The sequence below is a fragment of the Salvia miltiorrhiza genome, chromosome 5, assembly GCF_028751815.1.
Source record: "Salvia miltiorrhiza cultivar Shanhuang (shh) chromosome 5, IMPLAD_Smil_shh, whole genome shotgun sequence".
In the NCBI taxonomy this organism is placed as follows: domain Eukaryota; kingdom Viridiplantae; phylum Streptophyta; class Magnoliopsida; order Lamiales; family Lamiaceae; genus Salvia; species Salvia miltiorrhiza.
The window spans coordinates 56,327,629-56,340,483 of record NC_080391.1 but is presented as its reverse complement, the minus strand read 5'-3'; the positions used below and the strand labels follow the sequence as shown (position 1 = coordinate 56,340,483).

Here is a 12,855-nt window from a genome sequence, read left to right as displayed (position 1 = left end):
ATATAATATAAATTTGACAATAAGTTATATTGCCTAATATTGTTTTTAGTATATATAAAGTCTATAATTAATGAGATATATTTTAAATTTTGGGCCCTCAAAATTATGTTACAAAATTATCATCAAATTAATTTGAAATTGATTTTAAATTGAACTTTGAATTTTTGACAATAAATTATGTTATCTAATATTTTTTAGTATACATAAAGCTTATAATTAATGAGATATATTAAAAAAATTGGGCCCTCAATTTTTGGGGCCCTGGGGTCGCCCCGCCCGCCCTCAGGGCCGGCCTTGTAAGTAGGCGATATTGGCATTCCCTTGTAAATTTGAAAATATTCATCTACAAATTCTTCATAGATGCATTGATAGGTTCAAATAAACGGTGCAATAAATCTCAAAACAGTATTTTCGAATTGGATTTCTTTGTGTTGATTGTGCCTCTATTTTTATCTTAGTTCAATAAAATCGGGTGTTGATTTCTTGTTTTTTGTCTGAAGACAATATTTGAATTATTGTTAATTGCTACAAAAATTAATCAATTTAGACCCCATTTTAATTTTGAAAAAAATAATCCCTTTCGTTTTGAACACGAAATTTAAGAAGTTGATGTTTAATGTATATAATGTACTTAATTATATGCGTAATTACTAATTTTTTTAAAAAATAAGGGTGATTATTAATTAGGGTAATTATTAGTTAGGGTGATCCACAAAAATACGGGTGCAGTTAGTTTTATTAATAGGGTCTTAAATTTCTTAATTTTTATCAAAAAAGAAACGACTCACTTCCATTAGACTGACTCAAAAATGAATACGAGTCACTTTCGGTGAGACGATAGGAGTATCATTTATCTACTAAAATATTTGAACCTTTTTATAATTGGACCCCAACATAGGCAAAGTTACCTTGTTCGATTTTCGACGACCGAATTTTCCGATCACCACACCCACAACAACGACGTTTCCAGCAACATTATTTTTCTCCCTTCATTCGTTTTTATGTCACATTTGATTTTTTCTTTTTCTTGTTTCGTAGAATTTTGTTTGCTTTGCATTGGAACCCCCAAACTCCAAACTTTCATCTTGTTATGAGCTGAGTCCTTGCATTTTCATTTATTTCCAATTGTATTTCCTGTGTTTTGATTTTATTTTTCATTAGTCCTTATACATTTTTATTCTCGTTATTTGAACTTCCGTTCTATCATTATATTTGTGAATTTGTGGATTGGGTCATATTTTTTCATTCACGAAAACTTGGCTACATCCGGGTGTATCGTACAACTGGGTTGACCCGCATTCATAATAGTGTTATTTGTGCGGTTCGAATCAGGATGCGAGTTCGGGTCAAGGTGCGGGTCAAAATCTAAGTGTGCGTGTAACCCAGTTGTACAGACAACGTTTATGACCAAATATGTTGTCTATTACCTTAAAAAATGCGGCTATAGACAACAAAGTTTGAAACTTAGTTGTCTATGGCTACTCTTAGACAACACATTTTATATTCTATTGTTTCTTAATAGGGTTAAGGTGCAGATAGGCCCTTAGAGCATTTCAGTCCTCTTACTAACTGTGTGTGCAGATTGTCCCTCGAACTCAAAAAAATGGTGCAGATCGCCCCCTCTGACTTAACACCGTTATGGGCCGTTAGTCAGAGGGGCGATCTGCACCGTTTTTTTGGAGTTCAGGGGCTAATCTGCACCTTTTCCCTTTTTGGAGTTCGGGGGCTAATCTGCACACCGTTCATTAAAAAAAAATCACATCTCATCTTCTCCGACCAACTTTTCCAGCGTCAATCGCCGTTAGATGAGGAAAATCACGAAATCAAGTTCCCAAGCCCCAAATCGAATAATCGAAATGGAAACTCGAATTCTCCCACGAACGTCATCGCCCCCAATTGCAGAATCACCCCCAACGAATCGAACTTCGCCTCGCCGTAGGCGGTGATCGTGACCCCAATCGAGATCGAGATCATGTTGGCCATGGTCTCTGATTTGAAGGCGTCCTTCTTCAACAACACGCCGATAGTGTAGATGGCGACGGGCATCGTCGGCCTTTATCATCGGATTTCGCCGGATTTGAGAGAAAGAGGCGACTCCTTATCGAGAAAAGCTAGGCGGCGGGTTCACCGGATATTGCGGCGGTGATTTCCGACGGAATGAGAGAATTATGGCTCGTCCTTGACGCTAAGCGTGTGCAGTCGAGCGAGCTCCAAGGTTTAGGGCCCAAGAGAGAAAGAAAGGGGCGGCGCCCTCCGCCGGCCTCGCCGGAGCTTGAATCAGCGACAACGACGATCAAATTTTGAGCGAGAGAGATGAATTAATTAAAAAGTTAAAAGGTGCAGATTAGCCCCTGAACTTCGAAAAAACGGTGCAGATCGCCCCCTTGACTAACGGCCCATAACAGTGTTAAGTCAGAGGGGCCGATCTGCACCATTTTTTTTAGTTCGGGGGCCAATTTGCACACACAGTTAGTAAGGGGACTGAAACGCTCTAAGGACCTCCACTTGAGGGGCCTATCTGCACCTTAACCCTTCTTAATATAATAGACAACATAATTTTTAAGTGTGTTGTCTTTATTCAACATATTAGACAACGTGTTTTAGAAAATAGTTCTATTACACAACAAAATTATATATTTTTAATTAAAAAATAAAAAACCAAACTTTGTCCATGTAAATTAGAATTACGAATTAAACAAATGCCTTAGAGCATCAACAACGTGGGGCAGCTCGAGCAGCAGCAGCAACGGCTCCTCCCTCCACCTCCCCACCCCACCCCACCGCGACCCTGAAGCCCATATCCCACGAAGCCAATCCCTACCCGACCACCTCGTCCAGGCCGACACCACAACCTTCAAACAGGTGGTGCAAATGCTCACCGGATCTTCCCGGGCTGCAACGCCGGCATCCCTCCCATCAAGAGCACCGCCCAAAAGAAGTAGGGCTTCAAGCTCTACGAGCGCCGCGACAGCATCAAGAACGGCCTCATGATCAACACCTTCGTCCCCGGCCCCAATTCCCCTCGCAAGCCCGAGATCCTGTCCCTGAGCATTCTTGATTTTCCCTCGCTCCTGCTCAGCCCCGTCACACCCATGAATGAGGACCGCGCCGCCGCCGATCAGGAGAGGGCCATCGCCGAGAAGAAATTCTACTTCCACCCCTCGTCGAGGACCGCGCCGGACCCGCCGCAGCTGCTGCCGCTCTTTCCGGTCACGTCGCCAAGAGTCTCCAGCGCCTCCATTTCTTGATTGATTTATATATATGGTTAGAGGTCATCGTCTTCTTCCATTTTGTACAATTTTTTTCTTTTCCTTTTTAATCTCCCATGTTTAGCCATAAATGAATTCATTAAGAAAAAATGGGGAAAAGGGAAGGAAATTTCCGGCGTGTTTCCGACGAGTTTGGTGGTGAAGAAGGTGTGGATCCCACCACCAACAAAAAAAAAACAAAAAAAAAACAATAGTTAACGGTGTTAACTCTCCGTTAAGTCGGAGGGCTTAATTGGAGGAAAATAGGTACTTTAGGGGTTTAGTTGACACACCCCTGCCCATAGGGTGTTAATAGCTACAGAAGCCTCTACGTTAGGGGTGAAATTGATACTTAACCCTTAAATATGTGACTCAAATCAATGACTAATATTTCTACCATAACTAGTATACTCACCCGTGCGATGCACGGATGTGACATTTAAAACTATATAATTATAAGGTGTGATATTATAACTATCAAATAACTTAAATATATTATAAATAATACTGAGATAAATACAATATAAAGTTATATTAAAAAAAAAAAAACTCATATTTACATGCATGTGTTGTATTCATATGTTCTGTATTTAATTTTGTGGTTTTAGATTTATCTACTCTATCAATGTACTATAAATGTCTTCATTTGCAAGTGCAATTTAAATTATCTAAATAAATTAGTGATATTACATAATTTATTTGAGCTATATTTTCATTCTTATTATCTTCAAAAGTTTATCTTTTAATTTTCAACATGTTTTTCTTTTCTTTTCTAATTATAGAAGAAACACATCATATGTATTGATGGGAATAAATAACAATGAATAGTTTTTATATACTCCCTCCGTCCGCCAAGATTATGTAAAAATTACTATATTTGGAGTCCGCCAAGATTATGTCACTTTCCTTTTATGGCAATGGTCCCACCATCTTCTTTAATATTTTATCCTTACTAACACTCTTTATTTACAAAAAACCCACTCAAAACTCAATCTCAACCACACATCTTATAAAGTGGTGGGACCCTTTCTCCACTACATCAAAATCATCACCAATTTTATTAAATCCCGTGCCCAAGCAATTTTACATAATTTTGGCGGACGGAGGGAGTACATTATAAAAAGAATGGATATGTTTCTATTACAAAATTAGAATGACTAATTTTCATTATTAACACAAAATTAAATATACAAATTTGTTTCATCTTATAGCACACACTAATTATCCAATAACAATGTTTTATATCCAATAACAATATAAAACTAAATATTTAAAAATTCCTACTTTTTCTAATCATTTTTGTGTGCTTCTTTTTCTTTTTCTTCTTCTTCTTCTCAATGTATTTTTATTTTAACTCAGCCATATATATATATATATATATATATATATATATATATATATATATATATAATATTCTAATCTAATTCTTATATCTTTAAGCTTTATTTTGCAACTTTTAGAAGAAGAAAAAAAGTTGAATGCGTTTGTGAACATTGTGTCAGCTAGAAAATTGAATCCAAACGTATAATGCGATTTGTAACACTATTGGACAATAGGGCTAAAAATGCTCTTAGGCCATCTCCTTTTACACCAAACTCAATCTCCAAAAAACACTTTTTATATATTTTCTTTTTCTATTTTTTAATCATGTCTATATATTTTATTTTCTCAAATTATACGTTAAGCCACAAAATTTTTTAATCATTAATTTCATATAATTATATTTTAAATCAAATTATACGTTAAGCCACAAAATTATATTAATGTATCATGTAACTTAAGAAAGCTAAAATTTTGATTATTTTAGTTAATTTCGGCCCAGTTTCAAAATAGGCCCATCCCAAACCCTCGTCTCATTTTTCTCTATCCTTGTTACAGAACACCCACACACTAAACTCAAACCTTTCTTTACGAATTTTCCGGCGATATCCGCCATTTAACGTCGTGCTCCACTGCTCTGTTGCTGCAGCAGCACGCCGCCGACTCTGTTTATCCCCACCGATTTCGCCACTTTGCATTCAATTCAAGGTTTTTTCTAAAATCTGGGCGTGACAATTACCTTCTATTGAAATTCTCATTTTTTTTTTCATTTTGTCTTCGATTGAAGTTCTCGATTTTTTCATTTTCTCTTTGATTAAGAAAGAGAACAAATGCATATTCAGAACAAATGCAATTTTTTCATTTTTTCATTTTCCTTATATTTTTTTTATTTCATTTTTATGGTGATGACATTGAGTTAATTTTGTTGGTTTGATTGCTGAAAATGAAATCCATGTTTATGAGTAAAATTGTTGTTGAAATCACATCTGAAATTTTGAAATTGTTGTTGAAATCACGTTTACTTAAAATTTTGGAGGAAAAAACTGTCAAATTTTTTACCGGGAAAATATAAAACTGTGTTTTCATATAATATATAGATATAGATAATTGATACTATCATAATAACTTGCAATATACTAGCATACCAAGGCAACATAAAATTGAAGACAAAAATAATACTAGTAATGAAATACTATTGGAACACCAAACAAAATAGTAAATGGAGTAAAAGAAAAAAAAAAAACAAAAAAAAAACGAACAAATCGAATAGTGAAATACCCGGTTTTTAACGGACCGGGTAAACTCGGATCCGATTTCTATCGCTCCGTGATCCTCTGAATTAGGGTTTCTATTATTTTGGGGAGAAATCAAAACTTTCTTTACTCGCTCCTTCATTTGACAGTAAATTGCTGGTAGATCTCGTTTTCCACTTGAATTTCACAGTTCAAAGCGTACGTGTATATATTTCTGAGGTCTGATTATCTCGAATTTCATATTTTTAGAAGCCATGGATGAGCAGAAATTAGAGAATCTGAAGATCCAATTGCAGCAGTTACAAAATGAAGCGCACGAATTTGTGCAGAGTATCCCGCCAATGCAGCTCTATGGTGCCGTCGGAGTAGTCATTTTCACCATACTTTTCTTCTTAATCAGTAAGCTTACTCAACAATTTAACTTTTTTTTATTTTTTTTTACCGATTCGGGGTGATTTTTGAATTTTTTTTTCGTGCTGCTCGAGGTTCGTGCTCGTGTAGCACTGTGTTTGTGCATGTGGTTTTTCACCTTTATAGTAATTCCCTTAATTGTGGATAAAAATAACTTGATTTCATACTTGCGCTGTTTCCTTATGCACAATTGTCATGCCAATTTTTAGGCAGCTTGAAGATGTGAGCGAGTTGTATCTGTATAAGTATGTTTCGGGCCTGGTTTGATTTTTCCTTATCTGTTGAGATTCAAAGTATGTTTAAATTTCGTTTGATTGTTAACTGACATTGTTTGAGCTACAATTAAGTGACATAAGGGTTGAGATGTTTGCTAGTTTCAGTATGATTCTATCATTTTTAACTAATGGAGTGGAGCTTGAGCTGATCTTTATTTAATCAAACCAAAAAGAGTGTAGAATCTTAGTTCATTATGCTTCATGGACCAAATTCAAATGAGATTTTAGCTATTGGCAGTCTTTTGATGAAATAGTTCAATTGTGATTCTCAAGATAGGACATAGGCAGGTAACTCTTGTACGACGTTTCAGCTGTGCTTCAAGTCTGATTGCATCGTGTAATAGGAAAAATGTAAAAGAGCCAACCGGTTTATGGCAAAATGACATTTCATGGTCTGGGCAAAACTGCCTCATTATATAAACTTTTGGTGGAAAATTTGTAATGCATATCAAACATGTGGTTTTTTATGTTATGGGCTGTATCGTCAGTTGCATGTCTTCGGGTATGTGCACTCTGTTCATTTATATGAAATACTTGCGGGTGCAGTTCGGCTTTTCAAGCGTAGGGCTTCAAATACTATTGTGCTCACTGGGTTAAGTGGAAGTGGCAAAACTGTTCTTTTTTACCAGGTAAATATGCGAGAAATTTCCTCTTTTTCTTGAATCTGGATACCATTCAAAGTTTAATTGATTAATTTTTTCCCGCTCCAGCTTCGGGATGGCTCCGCCCATCAGGGTACTGTGACATCAATGGAACCAAATGAAGAAACATTTGTACTACACTCAGAGACAACTAAGGTGATATACCTTTTTTTTTTTCCCTTGTGAAAAGTGGGGTTGAATCAACTCTTCAAGCATGCTTAATAGTGTTTCTTGCAGCAATATCAGTTTTCAGCTGCGTGCAAAGTACCCATTTATTCTTTTTTGAGCAAAAATAATAATAAAAGATTTGTCGAACTAATATTATTCGGTCACCTGCTGCAGAAGGGAAAAGTGAAGCCTGTTCACATTGTTGATGTTCCTGGGCATTCACGCCTTAGACCCAAACTAGATGAGTTCTTGCCTCAGGCAGCTGGAATAGTTTTTGTAGTAGATGCTGTGGAATTCTTACCCAATGTTCGTGCTGCTTCAGAGTATGTACTATTTGGATTTTAAAAGCCCATGATAACATCTAATGTTTTAAGGTTTAATGTTTATTATTGTATATTTTATGCAGGTACCTCTATGATATTTTGACCAAGGCAAGTGTTGTGAAGAGAAAGATCCCTTTGCTACTCTTGTGCAACAAGGTAGACAAAGTTACAGCACATACAAAAGATTTCATCAGAAAACAGCTGGAGAAGGAAATGTAAGATATTTATTTGCACCCCTGTTTCATATTATCTCTTCTTCATATTTTATCTCTTGCTGTTATATATGTTCTGTTTTGATGCCTTACTAATTAAGAACTCTCGTGGCCCTGATGTCGCCAGATAATATTATCTTAAACTTGACTAAATAGTGTAAAACTGGACAAATAGTAAATCGTAATTTAATTTTTAAACTGGACAAATAGTGTTGTGAACTTGGATCAAAGAGGGTGTTTGGCTAAGCTTATTGTAAAGAGCTTATAAGATGTAATGTCTCAAAAGCGTATAAGTTGTCAACATGTTTGGATAATTGAGCTTATAAGTTGGAGAGTAAATTGTGAGGTAAAGAGAGAAAATCTTAGTTAGAAAAAAAATGTAAAGATATGAAATTGGAAGGGTATATGATGAAAATAACAAACTACTACTGATTTACTTTTGTAAAAATTGTTGCTTTTAAGATAATGAGAAACTAAGTTAAAGGGTTAAGGAACTTGTTTTTCGGGGAGCTTATTTTTATTACTTATAAGTTATTTAAGTGTGTGTGTGTAACTATAGTTTTAGGTTGTTGCTTTTCCTCTTTCCCATTTCCATTGCTTGTTTTTATTTCTCGTCTTACATTTGATACTGAAGTTCATGTTATGGGAAGAAAATTCATTTCGAATCATCTCTCTCATTTCCTCCTCTACTTGTCGTTTTGGGCTCAGTGACAAGCTCCGTGCATCAAGAACTGCACTATCTTCAGCCGATATAGCTAATGAATACTCACTCGGGGTACCTGGAGAAGCTTTTGCATTTCATCAGTGTCTCAACAAAATTTCAGTCGAGGAGACATCTGGTTCGACTGGTGACATCTCTCAGTTAGAGAAGTTTATCAGAGAATATGTTAAAGCTTGACCCGAATCGTACCAATTTAGAACTGTAAAAGCAGTTGAATCTGCAGAGACGAGAGCGAAGTTCAAGAAGGCGATATTCTGATGTATAAAACTCATATTCTCAATTTTCAGTTACAGAATATTTGTGGCAACTGTGTACGAGAAAGAATTTGATTAGACATACAATTGTATGAAGAATGTTCATTCCTAGCCAATTTATGCTTTCTAGCTCTAGGATATATTTTCATGAGCCTTTTGCCCCTCAAAATTGTTGTTGCTGCTTTGATAAACAACGTTGTTTAATCTTGAATATAAGTGAGAAGATCCCATAACATGGAATATGCAGCAATCCAACAGCCAGATACCTGCCAAGTTTGTTTGCAGACTATGAGAGAGAAATAAAGATAGATATATCTAAATACACGAACTTTCACTAAATTTTGGTTTTAATTTGCTTGTAAACTAAACATTCTAGCTTCAAATATACGAATGATTTTTCGTACGGTTGTCAATTGCCCCCCCAAATTAACGTAGGCGCCTAAAATATCTAAATGGCTTGAAGGGTCGGTGTACTAAACGACATAGCTGGATATTTACGCCACTTCAACTAGTCGTGATGACATTAATCTGTCAATGCAACTACCTACAACGACATTAGTTCACGTGCAAACCGGAATCAAATGAAAATTCGTATATTTAAGCGCCATTACCCCAAACGATTACCACAAGAGAGCATATAGACATAAGAAAGTAACGTTCATCGACTGTGAGAGAGAGAGAGAGATTACCATAAGGGAGCATAAGACGAAGACAAGTCTAGGAAGGTATACGGCCAACTGTTTTGAACATAGAGAATTCAACCTCAGAAAATGTCAAAAACAAGGCTACAAATATTTTGATTGAGAAAAAGAATCAGAGAAAAACTAAACCTCATCGAAACACAAGCATGGATGATCCACTGGAAAATGACGAATACGCATGTCCACAGAGCAAAATATGCGATTCGAAAGAAGGGGAAACTCTGCAAGGAAAGAATCACAGTTCTTTCAGTCGATAAAGTTTCGAAGCAAACTTGGTTTTACGACCATTTCTTGTATGGTTTGCAGGCTCGTTTAAGAACAAAAAAAGAGAAAAAAGTTCTACGAGAATACCACGGAGTTTAAAATGGTGTCACCGAGGAGGAAAACTGCATTGACGGAATGCATGCAGACGATCAGCTGCATTACACAGTATACACAGCAAAATCAAATTTTCGGTGAATTAAAGCCATCATGACTAGTTAAAGTGACGTAGACATCCAACTATATCGTTTAGTATAATTGGCTGTTTAAGCCATGTAGACAGTTCAGACGTCCATGTCAACATTAATTTGGAGGCAATTGACAACCGTGAGAAATATCAGAATAATTGAAAGTTTGTGTATTTGGAGGCATAATTTTCAGTTCACGTGCAAAACTATAATTTGTTGAAAAAATTCGCCTAGGTAGGCGCAATTATCCCTTATACGGAGTTAAAACCTTGTACTTACAAAGGTTAAATCGTCATCTTTGCTGTATAGCACGAGCCAGTACACCGAATCTGTGAGCATGACGGCCCCAGCGCACATCTGCAACACAAGTGGAAGAGAAGGAAACGATCAACACGAGCAAGAACACAAAATTGAACTATAAACTTGCATAAGACTTAATTCAGTTTGAAAATTCTTATTTATAGCAAGTTCTTGTCTGAAATAGAGCAGCAGCTGTGTAAGAATGTGGGGATGCAATAGATGGAGAGAAAACTACCTGAAAGATTATTTGAAAGGCGTATTCCCCGATAGATGCAATTACGGGAGTAGGGTCGTGGTGAGAGTCGTTGAAGCTTATTTTTGCGGTGTGTGCATCTTCATCTGCATCTGCCGGTGCTACAAACGGGCCACGCTCTGCATCTGCAGCGATGGAACGATCCCCCTTCGGCTCCCCTTTAAGGCACCCGAGGATGGAGAGGGACGACGCCAGCTACAGAATATAATAGAAACTTATGTGATGTATCGTTATATCACAATATCCAAATAAGTAACACTATAATGAGAGTTTACAACATATTAGGAAATAGAAGAGACAAGATTCATTTATGGAAATGTAACATACCCCAAAATAGATGGTTACTAATGTGAATGTCCACCTGCAAAAATGGAATGATCAAAACAAAATTCACTTAAACCATAATATATCTTATGGGAAAAATAAGCCTACTGCATTCCATCGTATACCCTTCCAAGTTCATATTTCTTCAAATTTTTCTCTCTAACTACGATTTTCTCTCTAGCTTATAAACTAAATTATCCATCACTTTGACAACTTATAAACTTTTGAAACATTTTAATATGTTGTTGAAGCTTATAACCACTCCACTCTTAAATAAGCTTAGCCAAATACCACCTAGTCTATAAAACTGCAAAAATAGAATGTGATCAAGAAACATATACAATAGCCTCATATATTTCACAACATGATATCTACTAGAGCAAACATTTTAGGCAAACGACGAGCACACCAAAATCGAGATGAAAACCAGATGCAACGGGCTTAACTCAGTGTAAAAGTAGAATATGCCAACACCATGGATGATGGTATCAGCAAGGATCAATCCTAGCAAGGCGCAGAAAGCAACAATCCGAAAACCAAGCAGCCAAACGGGATGGATTGATCTCGAGCATGTTGCCCAAGACGCGCCCTTGTTCCTCCGACCCCCACTTGCACGTCCCCTAGACGAGCCACGCCCCTCATACCTCCATATAATGAGCGCTGCAGCGATCATAGTCACCACGATCCATATTGCACACAGCAAGAATCTCCAGTTCAGCCAGTAGCTCGGGGCCGTCGTGTCCGTCGCCATCACAGCCCACCAACCACCATACAACACTCTTCTGTTCACAATTTCAAGTCATGTAGACATTTCAGGCAATTGACAACCGTGTGAAAAATTAGAAACAATTGAAAGCCAAACACCCTAAGTCCATAAAAACTAAATTATCCAAATACTTCGACAAATTATAAACTTTTTGAGACATTTTATAAGTTGTTGAAGCTTATAAGCCAAACACCCCTAAGTCTATAAAAACTGCAAAAATGGAATGTGATCAAGAAACATATAATAGGCTCATATCTTTCACAACATGATATAATTCGGAGGCAATAAATTCACAACCGTGTAAAAAATTAGAAACAATCGAAAGTTCGTGTCTTTGAATGAATGCAAATAACTCTATTGGTGCATACCAACATTAAATGAAGAATTATGAATGTTGAAAGCATAAAAGGGACAACACAGATAACACAATCGAAACAGATTCATTGCATATTAGCAACACAATCACAACCAATTTCATGCTAAAAAGGTAAAAGGGCTCACAGAAAAGGCAATCAATTTCAAAACTGGAGAAACGTCAATTTTGTAGGGAATTCAGCAAGAGAAGTGTGGGTGTGGAGAAGAGAAAGAGGGGTGAGAAGTTGAATTTGACAAAGAGCTGCTCCATCACCTGTATTGACTACTCCTATTATTAAGTAAGAGTATCTTCCAATCAAGATCCGTTGCAAACTGTTTTGAAAAAAAAAAAGAATAAAATAAAAAAATAAAAAAATAAAAGAGTGAAAACAACACGTGGATGCATTTCCCTCGTGAATACATAATTAATAAGGTCATAATGGGAGCATTATATTTTATTTTTTTATCAAATTCTGATTTTCAGTTACAAATTTGTTACTACTAGACTTTTTTTTTTTGAAGAAGCTAATAAGTTGAATTTTTTACTCAATTTAACGAGTTGGGTTTTGACTTAATTTAATGCTTAACATTTGACAGTCTATCCTCATATTTAAATTGATTTTAATTAATTATATGTAATTTCAATCGAAAATGATGATATTTTTATAAGTAAGTTTACTTGAAATATGGCTTTATTAGCAAAATTAAATTAAATGATCAAGGGAGATTTTTAAGTTGATGTGCAAAATTAAATTTAATCAAAATTCAATAATTTAGATGATATTATCTCGTTTCATAATAATAAACGATAATCCATAATCTTTATTGTCCCAAAATATTTACATCTTCCTTACTTATACAGAATTTTAATATTTTTTCGAT

The 12,855-nt window shown here is 36.0% G+C and overlaps 2 protein-coding genes across 4 annotated transcripts; one reads left to right on the top strand and one right to left on the bottom strand.

Annotated features, from left to right (window-relative positions):
- The first annotated feature begins 5,156 nt into the window (after positions 1-5,156).
- On the top strand, positions 5,157-8,942 carry LOC131025303 (uncharacterized). 2 transcript variants are annotated; one of them, XM_057955015.1, is made up of 7 exons: positions 5,157-5,276; positions 6,071-6,220; positions 7,054-7,136; positions 7,218-7,304; positions 7,491-7,639; positions 7,723-7,854; positions 8,560-8,942. In XM_057955015.1, exons 2-7 carry the CDS (start codon positions 6,076-6,078, stop codon positions 8,747-8,749), a joined length of 786 nt encoding a protein of 261 aa, XP_057810998.1. In that variant the 5' UTR covers positions 5,157-5,276; positions 6,071-6,075; the 3' UTR covers positions 8,750-8,942. The 2 variants fall into 2 exon arrangements, with proteins under 2 accessions (XP_057810998.1, XP_057810997.1); XM_057955014.1 differs by lacking the exon at positions 5,157-5,276 and adding an exon at positions 5,825-5,980.
- LOC131025302 (uncharacterized) lies at positions 8,810-12,297 on the bottom strand. Of its 2 annotated transcripts, none has more exons than XM_057955013.1 (9): positions 12,121-12,297; positions 11,300-11,635; positions 10,857-10,890; positions 10,512-10,724; positions 10,256-10,333; positions 9,879-9,944; positions 9,657-9,748; positions 9,516-9,563; positions 8,810-9,092 (listed from the first exon to the last, which is right to left on the bottom strand). In XM_057955013.1, the coding sequence occupies exons 2-9, from the start codon at positions 11,602-11,604 to the stop codon at positions 8,990-8,992; spliced, it is 939 nt and encodes a 312-aa protein (XP_057810996.1). In that variant the 5' UTR covers positions 11,605-11,635; positions 12,121-12,297; the 3' UTR covers positions 8,810-8,989. The 2 variants fall into 2 exon arrangements, with proteins under 2 accessions (XP_057810996.1, XP_057810995.1); XM_057955012.1 differs by having other exon boundaries at positions 11,300-11,632; positions 12,121-12,259.
- Positions 12,298-12,855: the final 558 nt, after the last annotated feature.

Coding starts and splice junctions, on each gene's coding strand:
- LOC131025303 (XM_057955015.1), top strand. CDS start 6,076: ATGGATGAGCAGAAATTAGAGAATCTGAAGATCCAATTGCAGCAGTTA. Junction 7,137..7,217: donor AAACTGTTCTTTTTTACCAG/GTAAATATGCGA, acceptor TTCCCGCTCCAG/CTTCGGGATGGCTCCGCCCA. Junction 7,855..8,559: donor AAACAGCTGGAGAAGGAAAT/GTAAGATATTTA, acceptor TTTTGGGCTCAG/TGACAAGCTCCGTGCATCAA.
- LOC131025302 (XM_057955013.1), bottom strand. CDS start 11,604: ATGGCGACGGACACGACGGCCCCGAGCTACTGGCTGAACTGGAGATTC. Junction 9,945..10,255: donor AAGATGACGATTTAACCTTT/GTAAGTACAAGG, acceptor TGTGTAATGCAG/CTGATCGTCTGCATGCATTC. Junction 9,093..9,515: donor TCGTCTTATGCTCCCTTATG/GTAATCTCTCTC, acceptor CAAACTTGGCAG/GTATCTGGCTGTTGGATTGC.